The sequence below is a fragment of the Delphinapterus leucas genome, chromosome 10 (assembly GCF_059928025.1).
Source record: "Delphinapterus leucas isolate spDelLeu-1000000601 "Yukka" chromosome 10, BTC_Dleu_Yukka2, whole genome shotgun sequence".
Lineage (NCBI taxonomy): Eukaryota > Metazoa > Chordata > Mammalia > Artiodactyla > Monodontidae > Delphinapterus > Delphinapterus leucas.
In genome coordinates this window covers 63,332,558-63,357,065 of record NC_143138.1, presented here as the reverse complement: position 1 = coordinate 63,357,065, position 24,508 = coordinate 63,332,558, and the positions used below count along the sequence as shown (strand labels likewise).

The 24,508-nt window shown below is 45.5% G+C and overlaps 1 protein-coding gene across 7 annotated transcripts in view; it reads left to right on the top strand.

The window, feature by feature from the left end:
* Positions 1-24,508, top strand: part of SLC6A20 (solute carrier family 6 member 20) — a 61,996-nt gene that overhangs the window by 28,763 nt on the left and 8,725 nt on the right. For 4 of the 7 annotated variants that reach the window (XM_089918056.1, XM_089918054.1, XM_089918052.1 and 1 more), the window contains 3 exons: positions 7,378-7,582; positions 9,086-9,245; positions 10,399-10,564. In XM_089918056.1, coding sequence (XP_089774182.1) covers positions 7,378-7,582; positions 9,086-9,245; positions 10,399-10,564 — 531 coding nt within the window. Of the gene's footprint in view, positions 1-7,377; positions 7,583-8,018; positions 8,502-9,085; positions 9,246-10,398; positions 10,565-12,020; positions 14,305-24,508 lie in introns of those variants that run through there. The other 3 variants (XM_089918055.1, XM_022573392.3, XM_089918057.1) reach the window with 2 other exon arrangements.

Genomic DNA, 24,508 nt, shown 5'->3' with positions numbered 1-24,508 from the left:
GTTATCTGTCTGACTTACTTCATTTAGTATGATCATCTCTAGGTCCATCCTTGTTGCTGCAAATGGCATTATTTCAATTTTTATGGCTGAGTAATATTCCGTCGCATATATTCACATCTTTTCTATCCATTTCTCTGTCAATGGACATTCTGGTTGCTTCCATGTCTTGGCTATTGTAAACAGTGTGGCAGTAAAGGTTGGGTGCGTGTGTCTTTCCGAATGACGGTGCTCTCTGGGACTACGCCCGTGACTGGGACTGCAGGATCGTATGGTGGCTCTATTTTTAGTTTTTTAAAGAAACTGCAGATTGTTCGCCATAGTGGCTGTCACAACTTTCCATTCCCACCAGCAGCGTGTAGGCAGCTTCCCTTTTCTCCACACCCTACTCTGCATTTATGCTTTGTGGACGTTTGTTGATGGCCATTCTGACTGGTGCGAGATAATACCTTGTCCAAGTTTTGATTTGCATTTCTCTAATAATTAGCAATGTTGAATATCTATCCCTGTGCTTTTTTTTTTTTTTTTTAACAGTGTGAGTAAAGCTAAACTCTTGAAACTGGCTTCTTGAAAGTCGGCCCTGTTTTGAATTCTTTTTCCGTTACCTACAACAGGACATTTCTTTAGACCAGGGGTCATTTACTGCCCCGCAGGCTTTGGGAATATTAAGTGCCCATAAGCCCCCTTTTAAAGATGTTGTTATGAGAAACGGCCACAAGGCGGCAGCATTTCTTCATGCCCCACTCTGGTAACTCCAGCAACCAGAGACTTAGAGAAAGTCATATTCCTGGGTTGTAAATTACATGGAAAATGCCCGAAGAAAACCCCGAGGGTTTACATCTCGTCTCGTTACTTCATCCCCTCACCGCACAGACTGATCCCCAACCCCTGCAAAAGTGCTATGCAGATGGTGCTGTGGTACATACAGGGGGCGCCTCTAAGGAACGAGGCTAGAGGTGGGAACCCCACCACCAAACCCATGAAGACCAGGTGACTTTTCAAAGCTCTTCCTACCCAGAGGGTCCACCGTCCTTTGGGTGCACTAGGCTTGCTTCAGCTGTAGGAGGACCTGCCTGGATCTGGAGATTGTAGTCCCATGCAGAGGGGACCAGGCACTACAGGTCCAAGGGGTGGGGCTCGTTTGCCGGCACATCCTGCCCACCCAGCTCCCTCAGCCCCAGCATACTCCAGACTTGGGACCCAATCCTGCTCAGGCTCCAGGGATGTGACACCAGCCCAGGTCACCGAGGCCTCAGGGCAATATAGTAGGCGTTTTTTCCCTCTTTTTTCTTTAAATTTAATTTTTACTTTCTGTTGGAGTATGGTTGATTTACAGTGCTGTGTTTGAGTTTTACAGCAGCTTGATTTAGTTATACATGTACCTGTTCTCTTTCAGATTCTTTTCCCACATAGGTTATTACTGAGTGTTGAGTAGAGGTCCCTGTGCTCTCTAGTAGGTCCTCACTGGTTATCTATTTTTATACATATATATGTGTATGTGTGTGTGTGTGTGTGTGTGTGTGTATATATATATACATATATATACATATATATATACATATATTAGTGTGTATGTGTTAATCCCAACCTTCTAATTTCTCTCTCCCCCCTCTGCAACACCCCCCTTTGGCAACTCTGAATTTCTTTTCTAAGGCTGTGACTCTGTTTTTGTTTGGTCAGTTACTTCATTTGTATCTGATTTTAGATTCCACGTGTAAGTGATATCATATGATATTTGTCTTACTGTGTCTGAGTTACTGGACCTAGTGAGATCATCTCCTGATCCATCCATGTTGGTGCAAATGGCATGATTTCATTGTGTTTTCTGGCTGGGAAATAGTCCACTGTGTATATGTAGTGCGTCTTGTTTATCCATTCATTAATCTCGGTGGATTTTCGGTAGTTTTGATGCCTCGGGTATCGTAAATCTTACTGCAATGACCATTGGGGTGCATGTGTGTATTTGAAAGATGCTTTTCTCCGGATATTTGCCCAGGAGTGGGATTGCTGGAGATTATGGGAGCTCTATTTTTCAGTTTTTAAGGACCTTCCCTACTGCTCTTCATTGTGGCTATTACCAATTTACCTTCCTCCCAACAGCATTGTTGGGTTCCCCTTTCTCCACGTCCTCTGCTGCATTTATTCTTTGGAGAATTTTTGATGATTGGTGCCAGGGGATAACTCGTCATTTTGATTTCCATTTTTCTACTCGTTGGCGACGCTGAACATCTTTTCACGTACTTTAAAACAAAAAAACACAACAGGGTGAGTAAAGTTAATCTCTTGAAATTGTTTTGAAAGTCGGCCCTGTTTTGAGTTCTTTTTCCGTTACCTACAACAGGACATTTCTTGAGAGCAGGGATCATTTAGTGCCCCGCAGGCCTTGTGAATATTAAGCGACCATGAGCAGTGTTTTAAGCATGTTGTTATGAGAAGCGGCCACAAGGCGGCAGCACTTCTTCATGCCCCACTCTGGTAACTCGGGCAACCATAGGCTTAGAGAAAGCTGTGTTCCTGGGTTCTAAATTACATGGAAAACGCCGGAAGAAAACCCCAAGGGCCTCTGTCTGGATACTTCCCACCCCCCTCACCCTGCAGACTGATTCCCAACCCCTACAGTAGTGCTATGCTGATGGTGCCATGGTTCGTAGGTGGGGCGTCTCTAAGGAAGGAGGCTGGAGGTGGGAACCCCACCAGCAGGAGCCGTGGAGATCCGGTGTCTTTTCACAGCTCTTTCCTCCCAGCAGGTCCACCATCCTTTGGGTGCACTAGGCTTGCTTCAGCAGTAGGAGGACCCGTGTGGATCCGGAGATTGTAGTCCCACGCAGAGGGGACTAGGCACCACAGATACAAGGGTGGGGCTCGTTTGCTGGCACATCCTCCCCAGCTCCCTCAGCCCCATGACAACTCAGCCGTGGATCCCAAGCCTGCTCAGGCTCCAAGAATGTGACACCAGTCCTGGTCACCGAGGCCTCAGGGCAATATAGTCTGCATTTTTTCCCTCTTTTTTAAATTTATTTTTTATTTTCTATTAGAGTATGGTTGATTTACAATGCTGTGTTTGAGTTTTACAGCAGCTTGATTCAGTTATACATATACAAGAACGAACCTATTCTCTTTCGGATTCTTTTCCCACATAGGTTATTACTGAGTGTTGAGTAGAAGTCCCTGTGCTCTCCAGTAGGTGCTCATTGATTATCTGTTTTATAATTATATATATACATACATATTAGTGTGTATGTATTAATCCCAACCTCCTAATTTCTGTCGCCCCCCCCTGCAACTTCCCCCTTTGGTAACTCTAAATTACTTATCTAAGGCTGTGAGTCTGTTTTTGTTTTGTCAATTAGTTCATCTGTATCCTTTTTTAGATTCCACCTGTAAGTGATATCATATATTTGTCTTACTCTGACTTACTGGACTTAGTTAGATCATCTCCTGATCCCTCCATGTTGCTGCAAATGGCATGATTTATGTTTTCTGGCTAATAGTCCACTGTGCACACGTATGGCGTTTTCTTTATCCATTCATTCAACTCGATGGACATTTCAGTAGTTTCGATGCCTCGGCTATTGTAAATCTTACCTCAACGACTGTTGGGGCCATGTGTGTATTTGAAGGATGGTTTTCTACAGATATTTGCCCAGGAGTGTTATTGCTGGACCTTATGGGAGCTCTATTTTTCATTATTTAAGGACCTTCCCTACTGCTGTCCGTTGTGCTGTTACCAATTTACCTTCCCACTAACCAGGGGTTCCTTGTTCTTCAGACACTGTCCCGTATTTATTGTATGTAGACTTTTTGGGGTTTTTTGACCAGGCTGATTGTCCTTCGTACTGCAGAGGTGATAACTTGTAGTTTTGATTTGTATTTGTGTCATAATTATATACGTTGAACTCTTTCCTTGTGCCTTTTGGCCATATATATATATATATGTATATATATATATATATATATATATACTTTTTTTGGAGAAATGTTGTTTTAGGTCTTTTTTCCATTTTTTTTGATTGGGTTGTCTTGTTGTTGAGTTGTACATGCTGTTTGTATATCTTTGAAATTTAGCCCTTGTAGGTTGCATCATTTTGAAATATTTTCTCCTAGTCCGTAGTTGTCTTTTTGTTCATGGTTTCCTTCGATGTGCAAAAGCTTTATGTTTGATTGGGTCCATTGGTAGGTTTGCTTTTATTTCTGTTGCCTTGAGTCTGACCTAAGAAAATGGTATGATTTATGTCACAGAATGTTTTGCCTATGTTCTCTTCTGGGGTTTTATCGTGTCATATCTTGTATTTAAGACTTTAATCCCTTTTGAGCTTATTTTTGTGTATGGCGTGAGGGTGTGTTCTAACTTTATTTGCGGCTGTTCAGCTTCCAACACTACTTGCTGAAAAGACTGTCTTTTCTCTATTGTATATTCTTGCTTTGTTGAAGATTAATTGACTGTAGGTGTGTAGGTTTATTTCGGGCCTCTGTATTCTGTTCCATTGATCCATATGTCTGTTTTTGTGACCATGACATTGTTTTCTTTACTGTAGCTTAGTAGTATTTTCTGAAGTCTGGGAGGGTTGTGTCTCCTGCTGTGTTCTTTTTCCTCAGGATTGCTTTGGCAATTCTGGGTCTTTTTTGGTTCCATATAAAGGATTATTCTGGTCTGTGAAAAATGCCATGCATAATTTGATAAGGATCTCATTAAATCTGCAGATTGCTTTGCGTAGTGTGGCCATTTTAGCAACATTATTCTAGGACTTTTTTTTTTAATATTTATTTGGTTGCGCCAGCTCTTAGTTGAGGCAGGCAGGCTCCTCAGTTGCGGCACGTGGGCTCCTTAGTTAAGGCTCACGTGCTCCTTGGTTGCAGCATGCATGTGAGATCTAGTTCCCTGACCAGGGATAGAACCCAGGCCCTGTGCATTGGGAGTGTGGAGTCTTATCCACTATGCCATCAGGGAAGTCCCTAGGACCTTTTTTTCCACATTGATTTTCAGGTCAATTTGACAAGTTCCACTGGGGGGGTGGGAAATCCCTTTAACTTTTATTAGAATTGCACTGACTCTGTAATATAATTTGGGAACAATCAATATTTTTTTCAACTGTGACTTCTGATTTAGGAACAGGCTTTTTCTCATCATTCACTGAAGTCTTCTTTTATATTCTGCAACTAATTTTTCTCCACAAAATCCTGGCAGATCTTTGATTTACCTTTATGTCTATGAACCTTATTGTTTTGTTCCTATTGTAAATAGTGTTCATTTCCCAATTCCTACCATTGCTGGTTTTCGTTGCAAAAGAAAGCTAACGGTTTTTGTGTTGGTCTTTTATCTAGCAACCTTGATGAATTCTTATTCTCATATTTTTCTATATATTTGCTTTACTTTTCTATGTAATTCTTATGGCACCTGCGGATCCTAGGAATTTTTTTCTAGCACAGTGGAAGTGCAAATGAGAGTGGGCATGTTTGTCTAATTCTTATATTTAATGTAAATACTTCTAGAGACTGCTTCTAGAAAGTGTCTCTAGAGAATGCCTTTCAAGAAGAGGGAACAGTAAAGGCCCATAGCTCTGCTTGCCAGTAAGGTACCTTGGAGTTTTTTTGGCCCTTTGATTTCATAGGTGGAGCCATTCCAGGTCATTTTGTGGATGAGGCAACACTTTGTTACTCCTTCCTCCCTGCTTACACTGACCTGTGGCACGACCCTCCCTACCAGGGTGTCAGCAGATCCCCAGACCTCAGCCCCTGCCTTTAAGGCCTGGATCCTGTTCAGATGACTTCTGAGGCCTACTTGTGTTCCTGCTCAGTTCAAATTTCCTTTTTGTTTCTGGCACCTGGGAATTTTCCTCACTTACTTTTTGAGTTTGGCTCAGTTCCCAAGAATTGTGTGGTTATTGATTTATTTAGACTTTTTTCCACTTGAATTTTTCCATGAATCTTTAACAAAGTTTAAACTATACCTTGAGTTCCTTCCCAAACAGTACAAGGACTTTCAGACACTTTCACTCACCCCTCGTTTTATATACCTTTTATGTCCAATTCTTTTTATTTTTTAAAGGTTAACAGATTTTTTTTTTAGCTGCATTGGGTCTTTGATGCTGTGCGTGGGGTTGTGGTGAGTGGGGGGCTACTCTTCTCTGCGGTATGAGGGCCGGGCTTTTCATTGCGGTGGCTTTTATTGTTGCAGAGCGTGGGCTCAATAGTTGTGGCGCACGGGCATAGTTGCTCTGTGGCTTGTGGAATCTTCCCGGACCAGGGTTCGAACCCGTGTCCCCTGAATTGGCGGGTGGATTCTTAACCACTGAGCCACCAGGGAAGTTCCCAATTCTTTTTAAACTGATAAATTGGATGCTATTGTAATTTTATACAACAGTGTCTGTATTGACCGGCATGCTTGCTATTTTATTTGTTCACCTTTATTGCATCCCAGCTGTTTTCTGGGGGCATGTATTATCAGTGACACTGCTTAGCGCTGTCGGCTCATGGTAATAAAAAGCAGGCCACCTTTAGTAGGTTCTGTTGTTGTTTTTAAATTCTCTGCAAGTGATCACTCCCTTATGGTCTGCACCCAGGGCGGATGAATACCATTGTCCCCATTGGTATGCTGTTGAGCTGACCTATATTTTGAATCTGACAATCCAACATCTGCCATTCCAGGGGAAGGGTGCTGAAATCTTAGTTCTTATTCCTGCTGACTCTTCACTCATAGTGGCATGTTTTCTGGTCAGTTTATAAATCTCGGGTTGCAAGCTCACCGCTTGATCATCTCTGGTGGTCTTACAGGTAACCCAATTCAGACCTGCAATGGAAGCCTTCCCCAGTGTTTGCTTCTGCTGCTTCTGCTACTGGCAGCCAGGGGGTGCTCCCCCGCCCCCCACCCATAAGCCCTTTCAACCAGGAGCTGAGGCTCTATTTCCACAGTTCAGTATCCCTACAGCAGCGTTACCGCCGCAAGCATCTGGCCTCTGAGCAGCCTGCCCACTTGGTTGCCTGCCGACCAGGCCAGCTCCCCACCATTCTGGCTCCTGTAGCTGTGGCTCCACTATCTCAGCTCCCGGAACACCCAGTCAGTCATGATACAGGAAAAAGAAATTATGCAACCATTATCTTACTATATTTTATCCATAATGATGTGAGTTGGGGCAGGAGAGAGGAACTCAGTGTTCCAAGTTGACTGAGGTGTCTCCTCACACTTTGCAAATAAGGGCTCCTGACAGCTCGCATTTCTATCCAGCCCAGCTTACCCTCAGTGGGCTGGTGTGCAGGTGGAAGATCCAACCTCAGAATGTGGCTTCTCGTGGCTGATTCTCAGGTTCCCCAAGTAGCTTAGCACCTGGGGAAGAAGTCCTGAGTCCCCCGGGTGTGTAACTGGTGTCTTCATCCTGTGGGCAGGCCGTCCAGGGCACCGGCCTGGCCTTCATCGTCTACACAGAGGCCATTAAAAACATGGAGGTGTCCCAGCTGTGGTCGGTGCTCTACTTCTTCATGCTGCTGATGCTGGGCATTGGAAGCATGCTGGGGAACACGGCCGCCATCCTCACCCCTCTGACCGACAGCAAGGTCATCTCCAGCTACCTGCCCAAGGAGGCAATCTCAGGTGAGTGCGCCAGCGAAGGCGGCGGGGCTCCGGGAGGTGAGCAGAGGGAGGAGTCTCCTCAGGGGCCGCAGGCTCAGCGAGAGGCCGCAGCAGCCTCACCAGGGTCCTGCCATGGCTCTCTCCTCTCGGGCAATCTGGGACCTGGTACACATGATTCACCCCATGCATCTGGTTCTCCACATCACAGGGGAGTGAAGTGGTCACCCCAACCTTGGCAAAGGCCAAACCCCCCAACACGGCCCTCAAAGCTCTCCAGGCTAGCAGAGAACCTGCTTTTGTCTTTGTGTTGACTGAAGCATAACAACACCACGTACATTTCTCGCACCAGAGAGCCCCTCCCTGCTCCTGCCCCATCAGTACGCCCCCATCCTCTTTCCTGTCCGTGTAATAATCCAGCCTAAGACCATACACCACAATTCATCTACCCATTCTGCAGTTGGCAGACCTTTGCCTTGTGGGGGAAAGAACCTGTTTATCCAGGCCTGCCTCTCCACTTCACTCCACCACCCATCTGCTCCAGTGCAACCTGGCAGTGTCCAGAGAACCGTGACTCCTCACCCCCACATCCAGAACCCCTCGTCCCAGCCCACATCAAACCCAGCTCCCACCAGAGCCCTCTAGCGCTTAGCCTCCCTGCCCTCAGGAGCCAGCATTATGTGAGCCTCCCCTCCCGCACAGAGCCTGTTCTCCTTGTGTCCGCCTCAGGACAGCAGTGGGGCTCACTGGCTGGTGGTGTAGGCTGTGGCCATGGAAAGGGCAGGTGGGAACTTCAGAGTCTAATACTTTGTGGGGTGCCCAAGGGAGGCAGCAGAGACTGGAGCCAGAGCTTCGGTTCTGGAGACAGAAGGGCCTCTGTCTGAATTCCAACTTTCTGTGCTGTGGAATGTTGGGAAAGTTACCCGACATCTCTGAGCCTTGGCTTCCCCCTCTGTATAAGGGGGCTCCTGATAACCTGCCCCAGAAGCTAAAGGCTCCACTGCATGGCAAGTGCCTGGGGCGCAGTAGCAGTTGGGTAAGCATTTGTTTCTTCTCTTCCCCTCCCTACTCCTCTCTTCTGGTCAGATGTGAATCCTCTCTAGGGGGTCCTGTAAGGGGTGCCCTGCAGCTCAAATCTCCTCCCCTGATTCACTTCCCATGAGCTTAGTGGCTGAGTTGCTGGGATAAACAGTCACCAGACCCATAGATTGGGTGAGATTCCCCTAGACAGCAACGCCTACAAATTTCTCTTTTCCACCGAGTTTGATTCCCCACTATTGGACGGCTCCATGAATTAACAGCAGGAAGTCCTGCTGACACTCCTCACAACACCTTTGCCCCACGCTGCCCAACACACACACGTGGCGCACACGTGCAGAGAGGCCAGTCCACCACGGCTCCCCCAGCCCATGAGGATGAACTGAACGGCCAGCGCCTCCTCAGGGTCCATGGCTCTTGGGCCCTGGAGAAAGCTGGGTGTGCAGGCCGGGGTCTCAGGTGGGTGAGCAGGCGGTCTTGTGCTCCTAGGTCTGGTGTGCCTCGTCAGCTGTGCCATCGGCTTGGTGTTCACCATGGAGGCCGGCAACTACTGGTTCGACATCTTCAATGACTACGCCGCCACGCTGCCCCTGCTGCTCATTGTCCTGGTGGAGGCGGCCACCGTGTGCTACCTGTACGGACTGAGGAGGTAGGAGGCCTGCCCCACCAGCCGCCCAGGAAACCCACCCGTGAAGGCCATGCCTCACAACACTTTCTGCCACATGTAGTTTCGAGAGTCCCAGATGTTCACTATGCACGTGGGTCTTTGTGGTCTACAGCCCAGGGTCCTGCTAGGTCAGTGGCAGCCGGGGGGGCAGGTGGTGATGGACACGCTGCAGGGTCCAGGAGAGGCAGGGGCTGTGGTTCCCGCTGTGACAGTCTCACCCGGCCCCCTCTCCTCCCCCATGGCTGCCTCTTCTGCCGTGGGGAGCAGTTTCAAAGGCCCTGGACTGGAGGTAAGACACCAGTCCGGATGCTGGGCCTGGGTCGGCCACTACCTGGGTGCCCTCAGGCAAGTCACATCACAGCCCTGGACCTCGGTCCCCTCCCTTGGGAAACGGGGAGGTGGCTGGGTCAGCATTTCTCAAAGTGCTGAGATACTTTCCATCCTCATTTGTGTGTGGGGTGGGGGGGCAGAAAAATATGATTAGCCTATCCAATCCATGGTAAAACGGATATTTTGGCATGCTATTGCTAAATTCAGGTAAAAGTCAATTATAAAAAAAAGCCCACAGACGATGGGAATCCCAATGGTGGGCTGCAGGCAGCTACACTTGGGAAGCACCACTCCATGCCAGCTCCAATGGGTCAGGGCCAAGGTGCTTCTGCTTCCTTCAGGTTTTCCCTCTGCCCCAGAAAACCTGCTCTGGTTTCAGGGGACAAAAGCGATTCCCCTGTGGGGGCATTTCTAGGGGGAAGGAGAGTTGCTGACTGCAGGGTGGGAGGGGTGGAGCGGGGCTGCCCTCGGGGTCCCCTGGTGTTGAGGACTGGCTTCACAGGCATCCTGCCAGGCCCTCTGGTGTACAGCAGCAGCCTCCAGCTGAAGGCCGGCACCAGGAGGATGGCCTCTGATGTCCACTCACCTATGGGTGGTTGCTTTGCCCCCTCTGTGGCGGCCTCAGCCCTTCTTCCCTCCCTGCCCCCAAGACCCCCAGAAGGAATCAGAGACTGCCCAGTGGTCGTGTTCAGACATCACTGGCGCCCAGCACAGAAGCTTCCTGAGCAGATGAGGAGGTGTGGCCTGGACTGCCTGGCGCCAACAGCACGGATAATCCAAGCTTTCTCTCCCCACCTCCGAACAGATTCGAGAGCGACCTTAAGGCTACGACTGGACGCGCTCTGAACTGGTACTGGAAGGCCATGTGGGGCGGTGTGAGCCCGCTGCTCATCATCAGCCTCTCTGTCTTCTACCTGAGCGACTACATCACCACCGGGACGCTGCAGTACCAGGCCTGGGACGCCTCCCAGGTATGGAAAACGTCACCCAGCCCAGGAGCTGGGCTGTGTTTTCAACATGGGCTGCAGGGAAGAGAGTGAGATTCCATCCAGAACTTCCTGGTGGCCTCTGTCCACTGAGGCCACTCAGGCAAGGCCAAGCAAGGCTGGAGGGCATGGCCCCTGAGGAGCTGGGTGGGGCAGGGACTGGCGTTTACACTGGAGTTGCTAGGACAGAACCGGGGACTGAGAGGGGCACTCAGGAGGCTGGGCTGCATCTGTTCACCCAGCAGAGGGCAGCACATCAGTGTTTTAACAACCCGGACAGCCCTATCACGGCACCAGGCCTGAGGGTCAGCCTTGGCTGTCCTTGCACAGACACACTCTCATAAAAAAGATTTACTTTTTAAGGAAAGTAATACAACTGACCAATTTGGATGTCTTTCCCTGTGGATAGAAGATGCTGCCTCTTAGCATATGGTGTGTGTGCAGACAGGGTGCACAGGGCCCGTGCTCCAGTCCACACACTCCACGCTGCACCATGGCTGGGAAGGCGCCACTGCGTCTGGTTCTGGTAGTGGTGCCGAGCAGGGCGTGCAGCCTGATACTTTTGGAAAATGCAATTAACAGTGAATTCCTTTAAAAAAAAAAAAAAAAAAAAGGTAGAGCAAATACAAGCACCAAATATGTATCAGATTCAGCAGACACAGGATTATATGCTGTCAAACTGCTAAAATCATTTATGTTTCCTCCCAATTCCTGTACTCGTCACACAGAACACAATGAGTAACAGATGAGCAACAGAAGTCTGTGGGTTGGTTCCCGCGGCCACACTCCGGGTGGCATTTTGGTTTACAAACCATACGTGCTTTGGTTGACAGCAAGTACCTGCTCCCCGGATTTAGCTGTCCTCTGGTTCCTTTGTGGAAAGGTAGTGTAGCATTTAGTGGCTTTTGGGCCTCAACTGGTTTCTCATCAGTTTTGCATTTACGGAAACATCCATCATTCTTCCAACTAAGTCCTGAGGTCCATCAACACTTCACTTCTCCTGAGATGAGAGCTGTGCTGCTGGACACAGAAGCTAATAACCACATGTGGCTATTGAAATTTAAACAAATTTAAAATTCACTTCTTGAGCATCACCAGCCACATTCCCAGTGCTCAATGGCCACCTATGCCTGATGGCTGCTGTACTGGACAGGTAGCCCCTACATTTAGGTCCCCTGCTGCTGCCTTGAACATAAGCCTTGGATTATTCTCATGGTTGCTCTTTCCAGGTAGCTCCAAACAGTATGCACAAGGGGAGTTAGTCTGCCCAGCAGAGCCACTAGTGACCTGCACGCAGAGCTGGGGTGGCCCCGGGTGTAAGGATGCCCGGCCGCAGATGCTCTCTTCCTCCCGCTGGAGGGCCTGAGGCCCGGCGGGGTGGTGCCCTCAGAAGGCTCCGCACGGGAGGTTCTTTCTTCTGACACTCAGGTTCCTTCTTCAGGGCCAGCTTGTGACCAAGGACTACCCCCCGTATGCACTGGCCATCATTGGGCTGCTCGTGGCCTCCTCTACCATGTGCATCCCCCTGGGGGCCCTGGGGACTTTCATCGTGCGCCACCTCAAGCGGGGAGACACAGCCTCCGTGGCCTGAGAGCTGGGCTTCCCCGAGACTGCCGTCAGCCGCTCACTATCTTACAACCACTTACGTACAGATGGAGCCGCCTCGGCTGCTTTTGGAAGTGTTGACTCCGGAAGCACTCAGCCCATCGTCTTCTCGAGTCTAGAAAGGATTAGGAAGGTGAAAAGAAAGACTACTCCCTCAGCAGGACACACACCCCACCCGCCACCCCCAGAGTCACACACGGTGCTTCCTCCCTGTCAGTCACCACACGGAGGCAGAATTCTCACAGCCAGTCTTGAAGACAACTGCTCGACTCTAGCAAAGTCCTAGAAGTAGGGCACACCGGGAGCTGAAATTTGACTACAGTTTTTATGGGATAAAATTTAAGGAATGTTTTCTGTTGAGATCCGGGCATTCATTTTTAGAGAATTTTGAAAAGGAGTTTTTTAAATGTCATCAACGCAAAATTAATTAGTTCTTTTTTCAGTCACGGTGAACCTGCAGTCACTGTGCTCTCCTTCGCTAATAGGATTGACTGGCCATAAAGAAAGGCCTTTGTTTGGAGCTCACAAAAGGAGTCACTTTTCCCTAATCTGAGGCCTCTCAGTGGGTCCAAGACCAGTCCTCTCTACAAACAACCCCAAACCACCTTCGGCCCTGGTGTCTCACGACACTGAAAAGCTGCCAGAGCCTCTATGAGGATGAAAGTGAAGCTAACTTTCCCATAGACCTAAGGTTATATTTGGACCTGATGACCAACTCTTTATAGGAAAGACCATAACCTAGTTTTAAATTATTTATCTGTACATAAGTTTTCTAAAATGTATAGAAAGACGGCTCTCAAACAGAACACCCAGTAAGTGAAGACACCATATTTATGATACAGCATTAGTCCACCTTGTGAACGTGTCCTGTCGTTTAACTGCAATAAGTAGGTCAGGGTTATCTCGGAAGTGAGGAGGTCCCTTACTGCTCTAACACTCAATTCCATGCTCTCAGTGAAGCACACAAAGTTTCTTTGAGTAGATTTGTACAGACATCTTTAAAGACACTTACACATTCACCTGGGACATCAGCTAGAGATGGCTTTTCTTTTTCATGCCAGAAACTTCCCTATAACAAGAAATAGGCATTAGAAAGGTCTTAGGCAGTCTTGAACTTCCAGCTTCACCTGATGCCCATAAAAAGACCACTTGGTGGTGTTAGGCAAGCTGGAGAGCCGCATGTAAGTCAATGAAGTTAGAACACACCCTCACCCCATATACAAAAATAAACTCAAAATGGCTTAAAGACTTAAATATAAGACTCCTAGAAGAGAACATAGGTAAAGCATTCTCTGACATAAATCGTGCCAATGTTTTCTTAGGTCACTCTCCCGAGAGAACAGAGATAAAAGCAAAAATACACAAATGGGACCTAAACAAACTTAAGCTGTTACACAGCAAAAGAAACCATAAACACAACAAAAAGACAACCTATGGACTGGAAGAAAATATTTGCAAATGATGTTACCAACAAGGGCTTAATTTCCAAAATATACAAACAGCTCATACAAGTCAACAACAAAAAATAACCCAATCCAAAAATGGGCAGAAGGCCTAAATAGACATTTCTGCAAAGACAACATACAGATGGCCAACATGCACATGAAAAGATGCTCAACATCACTAATAGAGAAATGCAAATCAAAACTACAAATCAAAATGTCACACACCAGTCAGAATGACCATCATGACCATCATTAAAAAGTCTACAAATAGGGCTTCCCTGGTGGCGCAGCGGTTAAGAATCCACCTGCCAATGCAGGGGACATGGGTTTGAGCCCTGGTCCGGGAAGATCCCACATGCTGCAGAGCAACTAAGCCTGTGTGCCACAACTACTGAGCCTGCACTCTAAAGCCCGTGAGCCACAACTACTGAAGCCCGCGTGCCTAGAGCCTGTGTTCCGCAACGAGAGAAGCCACTGCAATGAGAAGTCCGCACACCGCAACAAAGAGTAGCCCCTGCTAAATAAATAAATAAAAATTTTTTTAAAAAATGTCTACAAATAACAAATGCTGGAGAAGGTGTGGAGAAAGCAGAACCATCCTACACTGTTGGTGGGAATGTAGACTGGTGCAGCTACTATGGAGAACAGTATGGAGGTTCCTCAAAAAACTAAAAATAGAGTTGCCGTATGATCCAGCAATCCCACTCCTGGGCATGTATCCAGACAAAACTATAATTCAGAAAGATACAGGCACCCCTGTGTTTACAGCAGCACTATTTACAATAGCCAAGACATGGAAACAATCTAAATGTCCATCAACAGATGAATGGATAAAGATGTGGTACATATATACAATGGAATATTACTGAGCCATAAAAAAGAACGAAATCATGCCATTTGCAGCAAAATGGATGGACCTAGAGATGATCATACTAAGTACGTCAGAAAGAGAAAGACAAATATACCATATGATATCACTTATATGTGGAATCTAAAATATGATACAAATGAACTTATCTATGAAACAGAAACAGACTCAGAACAGACGTGTGGTTTGCCAAGGAGGAGGGGGCGTGGGGGAAGGATGGATTGGGAGGCTGGGATCAGCAGATGTCAACTATTCTTTATAGAATGGGTAAACAACAAGGTCCTACTCTAGCACAGGGAACTATATCCAGTATTCTGTGATAAACCATAATGGAAAAGAAACAAAAAATCACTTGGCTTTAAAATGCATGAACCAGCATTTACTTACCACAACTAGTCAGTCCTCCGATTTCTTATCAGAGGTTCTTCGGTGTCACGAAACCTCAGCTATCAAGGCTTGGAGAGTGAGCACACTCAACAGCAAATACACAGCACAGAGTCTGTTCCTGAATCCTTAGGGGTCACAGTCTCCGAGCCCCCAGCCCTGGTCACTGTCTTACAACAGGGGCCGCCCCTCGGGGGTTGGTCATCACCTGGGTATTTCAGCCCTGAATGCTAGGTATCCTCAGGAGCATAGACACAAATGTTGTTCTAGAGCAGCTCTTCATTCACAGTTGCTGTACTTCAGTGGTCCTCCACCTCAGTGTCCATTCAAACCACCCGGGAGCATTTAAAACTCCTGGTGTCCAGGCCACGCCCTGGAACCTGCCAAATCTGAGAACCAGGGCCCTATTTAAGAGAGAAGGAAAATGTGTCATACATTTAGGCACACTTACATCGAAAGTGACCTTTAAAATTTTGAAAGCACTTTTGAGCATTTCTAATTGTATGGAAAAGTTACTTCTCCAGAATAATATTTGCTCACAGAAGTCAAACAGATGAAGTCCCATTATTATAGACTAATGTGCTCCAGATGAAAATGTCTCCTGCTTGGGTTCAGTTTTATTCTGCTTTCTGAGAACTGCACGAAGAGCAGAACATTTCATAGTAATCCTCAGTCCTGTTTCAAAAAATTCTTTGAATTCTTTGACTATTTTCTAGGGACTGCACAAAAGCAGTCATCTTAACATTTGTCCACCCTCTTCCAATAAGCTGGAGAGAAAAAGGCACGTTTCATCCCTGTGCCCTTAGCAGTACAATGACATTAGAGCCAGACACGGACTCCAGAAAGCTTTCTGATTATACTAAAAACACACCTACTCTTAGTTCTAAAGAATCAGGTAGGGAAATATTTGGGTTTTTTTTTTAGCAATTGTCATAAATAAAACCCTAAACAAATATATCTCTAGGTCTTTTTGGTCACTTATGAGATGTAGTTTTGTTTTGAGACCTCTCAACACAAGATTTTCCCTCCTTATGTAAACATACTAGCTAATTTAAAAAAAAAAAAAAAGGAAAATAAAGGAGAATCCATCTGGTCTCTTTTCTACTGCCTTCTCTGTTTGCTTCCTCACACGCAGTGAAACCGCACCAATGCAGTGTATGAAGGCCATCACATGAGAAGAGGATCACATGATAACAGGAAGGGTAGCATCCAAAAGAGAAATTAGGGGAAAAAATTCTAATTTGCTGGATTTAAACAGAATGTGAGCTCTTCCGAATTGCTGCAGAATCTTTCCAACCCTTTTGAGAGGTGCCCTGGGCAGTCTGCCCACCTCAGAATCCCTTGTTGGCTGAGGCCATAAGAACCCACACAATAGGTTTGGGTGTGACCTCAGAACTGTCCTGGGGCGGAAAGAGCGTGTAAACTATTGTGTTAGATCTCTGTAAAAGTTATTTTACATAGAAAAATTAATTTATGGCTGTTCCACTTTATAGACAGAAAAGCTGGGGAAGAGAATGAATTCACCCAACCATTTTCTACTCAGCATCCAGTCAGGAAGAAAAAAAAATGAGCGATTTAAACAATCCTTTGCAAGGCAAAAAGTACGTCTACAAATATGAAATTCTCAACCAGAATTTTCTGACCAGTCTCTTACATGTGACTCATGTGTCCTTTCGTATTGCCCACCTGCATAGGATCAGCCTTTACGGAGTATATTACATAATCCAGTCCCTGTGTAGGCTCTGGGGAAAGTTCTGGTCTCTGGACTTCATGGCTCTTAAATTCTGGAAGGGAAAAAGACAATGATAGATAACAAATGATATAATTACAGACTGTGACCTTTTCTAAGAAGGAAATAAATGGGCCAAGTGATGGTGTGAGAGGGACAGTGCTTCAATCAGGTGGTCAAGGAGGAGATACGTGGACTGAATTTTGAAGAAGAATGAACTAGTTATTGAAATTGCTAGAAGGTCTGTCCAGGCAGAGGCAATGGCAGTGCAAAGGCCCGCAGGGGAGAAAGAGCAGAAAGGAGGCCTGTGGTTGGACTGGGGACGGGAGCGATGGGAGATGAGCTTGGAGAAGTGGGCAGAGACCAGGTCATATAAGGCCTGATAGGCCACAACAGAGCTCCGGATTCCTTCAAAGAGCAACAGAATCTCACCTGAGGGTTTAACGTGGGGCCCTGCGTCATCTAGTTTACACTTGAAAGATCACTTGTAGCTGTGGAGAACAGACTGGAGAAGGTTGTAGATGGGGACCTTGGAAAATTATTCCAGGAGCTACTTTAGGAAGTCCATGGGAAAGATGATGGTGGCATAGACTTGGAAATGAATATGGAGAGGAACAGGTGGGTCTGAGTTATATTTTGGCAGGGGAGAGTTGCCAAGACTTGCTTATGGACTGGATGCATAGTTGAGAGGAGAGGGATGAAATGTTTGACTTACTGGGTGGATGCTGGTGGCATTTCCTGAGATGGAGAAAACTCGGCATGGAACCAGTCTGCAGAGTATAAATCAAGAGCTCTGGGGGGATAAAAAAAGAGCTCTGCTTGACCATACTGAGTTTGAGATGCCTGTGAATCAGGTGGGAATATCAGGTAGGCAACAGAACATTAGAATCTGAACCTTTTGGAAAGGTCCGATCTAGATGTATATATATTTGGGAGTCACAGCATCAAGATGCTATTTTAAAACCATGGGTCTAAATGACATCACCTGGGGTAAGTGTGTACATGGAGAGGAGGGCTTAGGACCAAAGCCTACCAAAAAATCCAACATGTGTCCAGACAGGGCCACAGGTTCTTTTCCATCTTTCTCATTGAGAGAGGGGGTCTGTGTCCCTCCCCCTGAATCTGAGTGGGTTTGTGAGTGCTCCAACCAATAGAATATGGCGGAAGGGACACCACTGGACGTTAGAGGCTAGATCATACCATGCAAGCTTCCACCTGGTTTGCTGGAACTCTCACTCCGGCCGCCGTGAGCCAACCAGGTATGAAGTCCTACGACCTTGAGGCTGCCGTGCTGCAAAGCCACATGGAGGTGCTCCAGCTCACAGAACCAGCTGGTCCACCTTCCAGCCACCCTTGTGCAGCACCAAACCAGCGCAGACCAGAGACCAGCCCCTCTGTCAGCTGAGTATCACTGAGTGACCTCTGTCAGTGCCATCTGGAACAGAAGAGATCACCCAGCTGTGCCAGGCTCCATTCCTAACTCGCAACACTGTGAGATTACTTTCCAGAAATAGATAACTAGAACAGGGGTAAAGCAGAGAGGAGACATCAGTAGGCAATGGAGTTGTGAATAAAGCTGGACAGAACCCAGGAGAATGTGTGCTCCCAAAAGGTCAGGAGAAGGACATCTTAAATTCTCCAAACATGACTTACAACCTGTACTTTCTACTTCTCCTAACCTCAGAGTCTATGTTTAAACCGAAATCTAATAGGAGCTCAATTTAGGACATAAAATATAACATGATATTTTAATAGATGCGACTTTAGCTTCCTACAGCTAGAAAAATAAACAGGCAACAGGCACGCATCACTGAAAATGGTGAAGAAAGACGAATGTCTGGGCCTTTGGCTAAAACAAACAAAAAGCAAAGACAAAGTTATGCTCAGAATAATCTGTAAAGGGAAGTGCTAAGAACAAACAGGCCATCTGACCAGTTCACGCAGGACCAGGGCATTCGTGGTAATAATTAAACATGTCACAACTCCTTTTAATTGTCTCTCCCCCTCCACCCCCGCAGTGAAATCCCATTTATGGAGCCTCTGCGTGATGTCCAACACAGAGGATGAGAGCTGGACATCAAGGAAGAGCTCCCGCCTGTAGATTTACCTGGGTTTCTCAGCAGGGGTGTGTCCGTGTGCATGTGCTATCCTAGGGAACTGCCATATGGATGAGAATCCAAGAATTTATAGTTAAGAGACCAAGTTCAACACACAAGTGAGGTCCAAATATAAATTAGAGCCCATGTTTTCTTTAACTCCACGGCCAGAGTGCTCGCCCTCATAAGGCTCACGAGCCTTACTCAAAATCAGTTTCACAGAATCGTCCTATTGAGATGCTCTGTAAATAAAAAATTCCACAGACCAAAAAGTCTGGGTGCTGCTGCGTCGCACACCCCCTCTAGGGGAGTCAAACCTCTGACAAGTCCGAGAATTGAGACAAGTCTTTGACTATGTTTAACCCAATGTTTCCAAATGGTTCTCACCACAGATCCCTACTGTCAAAAAACAGCTCTGAGCACACAGGACTCGTGTTATTCCAAACACTCAGGACAATGCTTTGCCGAACAGACTGAGAAGCTGGGGGCCCAGAGCTCAGGGAAGAGCCAGGCCATCCTGCAAGACACGGCTGCGTGAGGAAGAGTTCTCAGCAGTGAAAACACCCAGGCCAACAGGACAGAACAGAAAGCCGAAACCCCACAAGTGGAGGGGAGCCTGATGTGTGATGGTGGCAGCACCGCACAGCAGGACGGAGGGAGTCGGGAAGGCTCTCTGCTGACTCTTCCCGTTAACCCAGTGGGAAAAGAAAACTGGAGCCTGTGTCGGATGACAGCACACAGTCCCTCCCCAGGGGCTACACTCTCCTCCCTCCATCACTTCAAGTATGGCCATGCGACTTGCTTTGACCAATGAAATGTGAACAGAAGAGATTGTCACCTTCAACAGAAACTTCTCCCTTTTCTTTCTGCCAGGACAACTGGTAATGTTCCTGTGTGAAGCTGTTCCGTCACTCTGGGTCCCAGGATGCAGACATCATGTAGCAGAGCTGCAGCAGACCCTTCAAGGATACATAGAATGAGTGAGAAATAAGTCTTCATTTTTTTAAAGCCACTGAGATTTGGGGATCATTTGTTACTGCAGCATAATCTGATCTACCTGGATTGACACAGACCATTTCCTTACTTTATAGAATGGGAAAAGACCTGATGTGAAAAAGCAAAATTATGTGAAAAGAAGTCCCTTGGGGTTGAGCAATGTTGTCTTACCCAAGCACAAGGGATGGTAGGAAATTTCTGGTAAATTCAACACCATTGAAATTATACACTTCTTTCACCAAAAGTAACCACAAGAAAATGAAAAGACAAGCCACAAACTAGAAGAAGATATATGTAGTACATATATAAGCAACAAAGAATTACTCTCCAGAATATATAAAGAATTTCAGAAATCTTTAAGGACAAACAATCTAACAGAAACAGGCAAAAGACCTCAAAGGCACAGCACAGGAAACACCCGATTCCCTCCAGCACCAGCTCTGAATCATGACTTTGGATTTTTCTCTCCTTACAGGCTGTGGGAACAGACTTCCAGAGAGCCCCACCTCCCGGTATTCATGCCCTATGTAATCCCCTCCCCGAGTGAGCTGATCTAGTGGCTTGTTTCTAATGCATAGAATATGGCACAAGTGATGGGATGACACTTCTGAGATTAGGTTAAAAAAGACTGTGACTTCCATCTTGCTGGCTTTGGTGAACCAAGCTGCCAAGGTGGAGAGGTCCATGTGCCAAAGAACATAATATTTTAAAGACTTACTTATTGTAATTTATCTGTAGTAGGAAAACTTCTGACATCAGGACTCATAGGCAAGCAGAAGGAAAAACCCCCAAACCCTTAAGCCACTTCCCCCCAAAACACCCTTCACACACCACATACACACGTGCAAGGGTCTCCTAGGCACCGAGGTGTCTACATCAGCATTTCCCTCGGGCTCCCTGACATCCTCCTGTGGCCTGAGAGGACGTTTTCTAATAAGCATATTGTCCCACTTCTTGGTTGAGAGCCTCTATCATTTTGAAAAAGAAATTACAATTTGGAGGTGGGAATACAGGGGACATCTTTTAATGAACACTATACTAAATATTCCCCTGGAATATCTGTAACTGAAAAATAATTATAAGGATAAACACAATTTTTAAAGTGGCCATAATTGGAAAGTAGAATTTCAGAAGCTACTCATTTTCTTGCTTACTTACATTGTCTAATTCTTCTATAATGACCACACATTGCTTTGCATGTTTTTTATAAAAAGGAACATCCCTTTGTAAAACAAGGTATAGGAATGACACCAACATTAGTTAGAAAAGAGTATGACATTTTATTTTCACTTACGGATGGACAGTACATGAATTTAGAAATTTAATCATTGCAGGGTTCTGAAATATTGATACCTTAAGATGTAACACACCAACATTAGCCCATTCACTGCAAAACAGCCACATCAGCAGTTCAGATTTGGTCTTTGTTGTGGTCGCTGAAATAAGTTCTTAATGTGAAATGCCCAGTAGCATCTGAGTAATACATTACAGTAGACATGAACTAAGTTTCGATATTTCCTCTTTGGAATGAATTATGCTTATTTACAAGAGTAGGTAGTTCTAATTACTTACCCTATTGTGAGTTTTAATGACTGACTTTAAGCTACAGAGGGTTTTCCGGCTATTATTTCCTTTAAAGTTTCTAAAAGCAACAACTCTTATTAATGTTTATAAAAGATAATGTTGGAAAAAAGGTAATGTTAAAATCAAGGCGCTCTTTAGAGATATTTAAGGACAGGAAAAGGTATTACCATTGAAAAAACTGTACATATTTTCAAGCACAACACAAATATTGTAGCAGTATTTAATTGAACTATTTTAAAATAGTGGCAATTATACTTCCTTACATACTTTTCTAATTTTTAAACCTCATAATTACAATTTGAATACAATTTGAAGTCTGACTTGTAATTAGAACTATGCACAGCTTCTAGAGTGTATTTTTTCAGATTTATTTCTTCACATAAATTAAAGTTTAAGTTGGTCCTTGATTTGGAGAGCTGTAACTACCTGGAAGCACTAAATTTTAGACTTACTGACAGCTAACAAAAACCCTTCAATAGGGAAAAGCATCAACACTGCCGTGCGTGGAAAAGCAGCTGCTGCCTCCAAGTGCAACATCGGATTCAGCACAAGAGCCGCTCAGAGGCCATGTCTCCATGAAAGACCCCCAAGAAACCGAAAGGTCCAGAATGAAGGAGCTGACCAACCAAGGGCATTTTCCACACTGGGGCAATCCTGAAAACAGAGGAGGCTTTGGACCGCTAGCATAAGAGAGAGACTTCACATTCTTTGATTTCATTTACACCTTTTAAAAAAGATAAAATACACCTGAACCTTTTTCATCACACTTAAACTGCACAGCTAAAGCTGACTGAACTCATAAGGCAGCCCAACTGAAGCTCCAAAGGAACACCGGACCCTGGTCTCCTCCTTCCTACCATGTAGTCACAGACTATTTCGTCCAACTACTTGATGTATGGAAAAGACATTTTATAAACAGAGTAGAGTTAGCTTATTATTAAACTAAAGAAAAGTCCAAAGATGTAGGGAAAAGTATGCTTGCTAACAGAAACTGCTTCTACAGTGACAATAAACTGAGCTAGAAAAATAATTTCACTGTTTTAAATAAGGAAAGAGGCTCGATTTTTAAATATGTTACTTGTTCTGCATCAGCTGATTAAACTGACCATGAATAGATTCCTTCCGTCCCGTGAGCTGAATTGAGGTTACATTTTAATTATAGAATAGCTTCAAATGATAACCATCCCAATAGTAAAGAGATCATCAAGGCAGTAACATCAGATCAATTCTACGTCATCACCCCCACACAAAGCGCAAGATGTGCTTTTGGATAAAGGATTTAAAAAGACCTTGGGCTGACGTGGAAAGCGGGTCAGTAAAGACTCCAGTTCTGCATAATGGAATCTTCCAAGCCAAGCCGCTTTCCACAGACACAAATTCAGTCTATCTTTTCTTTCTGGACCAATCTGGGAGCATCAACAAAATCTTTGCCATTGTAAAGAATAATAAAAAATGTTCCAATGCTTGCAACTCCCCAGAAGAGCACATATGCCAGTGTTTCTGTCCAGGTGTCACCTGTTGATTTTAAAAACAAAGAGCTGATAAATAACAAGTCATTTTATTGATACTAGATCCAGCTTTCAGCCGTTTAGCACATCTTGACAACATTAAAGTTTACAAACACATCCAAAGGAAAAATATAAGAACCTCTCAATTAAGGTTTAAACCAGTGGTTCTCAAACTCTGGCTGGCAACAGAATCCGCTTCAGGGCTTGATAAAGAACCAGCTGCTGGGCTGAACCCCAGCGTGTCTGTCCCATTTAGCAGGCCTGGGGTGGCATCCAAGAATCTGCATTTCTAACAAGTTCCCAGATTATGCTGATGCTATGGGTCGAGAGACCACATTTTGAGAACCGCTTGACTAAACTAATTTCAGGTTATATAAAGCAAATAGTAATTATTAGTTTTAGATTATATACTTTAATATTATAAGAAATTATTACTAATAGTTTAGTTCATAGTCCTATCTATGACAGGTATCAGCTACTACCAAAATGCCAACACAAAAAATACTGGGTTGGCCAAAAAGTTCATTCGGGTTTTTCTGTTATGGAAAATAACTTTACAAATATACGTGCTTCAGAAAAGTTATGTATTAAAGTGTATAGGGGCTTCCCTCGTGGTGCAGTGGTTGAGAGTCCGCCTGCCGATGCAGGGGACACGGGTTCATGCCCCAGTCCGGGAAGATCCCACATGCCGCACAGCGGCTGGGCCTGTGAGCCATGGCCGCTGAGCCTGCACGTCCGGAGCCTGTGCTCCGCAACGGGAGAGGCCACAACAGTGACAGGCCCGCGTACCGCAAAAAAAAAACAAAAAAAAAAATAAAGTGTATAAAACAAAACTCAATAAATACAACATATTTAACACAACTCTCCTGATATGCACTTTTTTCAAAGTCTAGAGTACATGAAGGAAGCAGCAGGCCAATGGGAAAAGGTCTATTTTGTTCAACTCCTTGAACAGGTGAACCCAGTGTTGCTTCTCTCCTGCAATAGTACTGGCCTCACCTGCTGACAGGGAAACATGCAGAGGTCAACAGCCAGTTAAGAGGGCACGCCAGAAAGGAAATCAGGGTGTAGACACTTTCCTAATAAGCTGTCAGAGAACATGCTTGCATTTATTTGCTATTCTCTTAAATACCAAAGTAGGGGCTAGAAATCAGACACTGTCATATCTAAACACCACAAAGATCATTACTTTACAACAATTAACTGACATGAGATGTTACTAACCACAGCATCCAGTATCTTTGCACTTGAAAACATTCAAATTTCCACAACTGCTAATTTTGACAGCTCTGGGTTTTAAAACTCTTTTTGGATAAAGAAAAAAGCAGTTCCTCACAAGCCCACTCTGGGACACTCCCCAAAGGAATGGTCCATTTGTTTAGGCTGAGTCTTGGTCTTGATTTCCCTGCCTTTCCAGAGGTTCCACAGGGAAATGTAAGTATATAAAAAGACCAAAATAACAAAACTAATTCAGCAGTGGAGTGGTTCCCAGAAAATGGCATCCAATGGGCAATGTTTTAAAGTGAGACGTCTAAGGATCTAGGGTGTGAACTGAACTGTGAGCAGCACATGCCAGCTGGTCCTGTCCTCTTCCTTCCTGCCCCAAATGTGACACAAACCCCCTAGTCATGCCGCACAGTGATGCTGCACTCGAGAGTCCTCGGCTTGTTTTTGCACTGTGATGGCTTTTACATTTTTAAAGAACTGTAAAAAC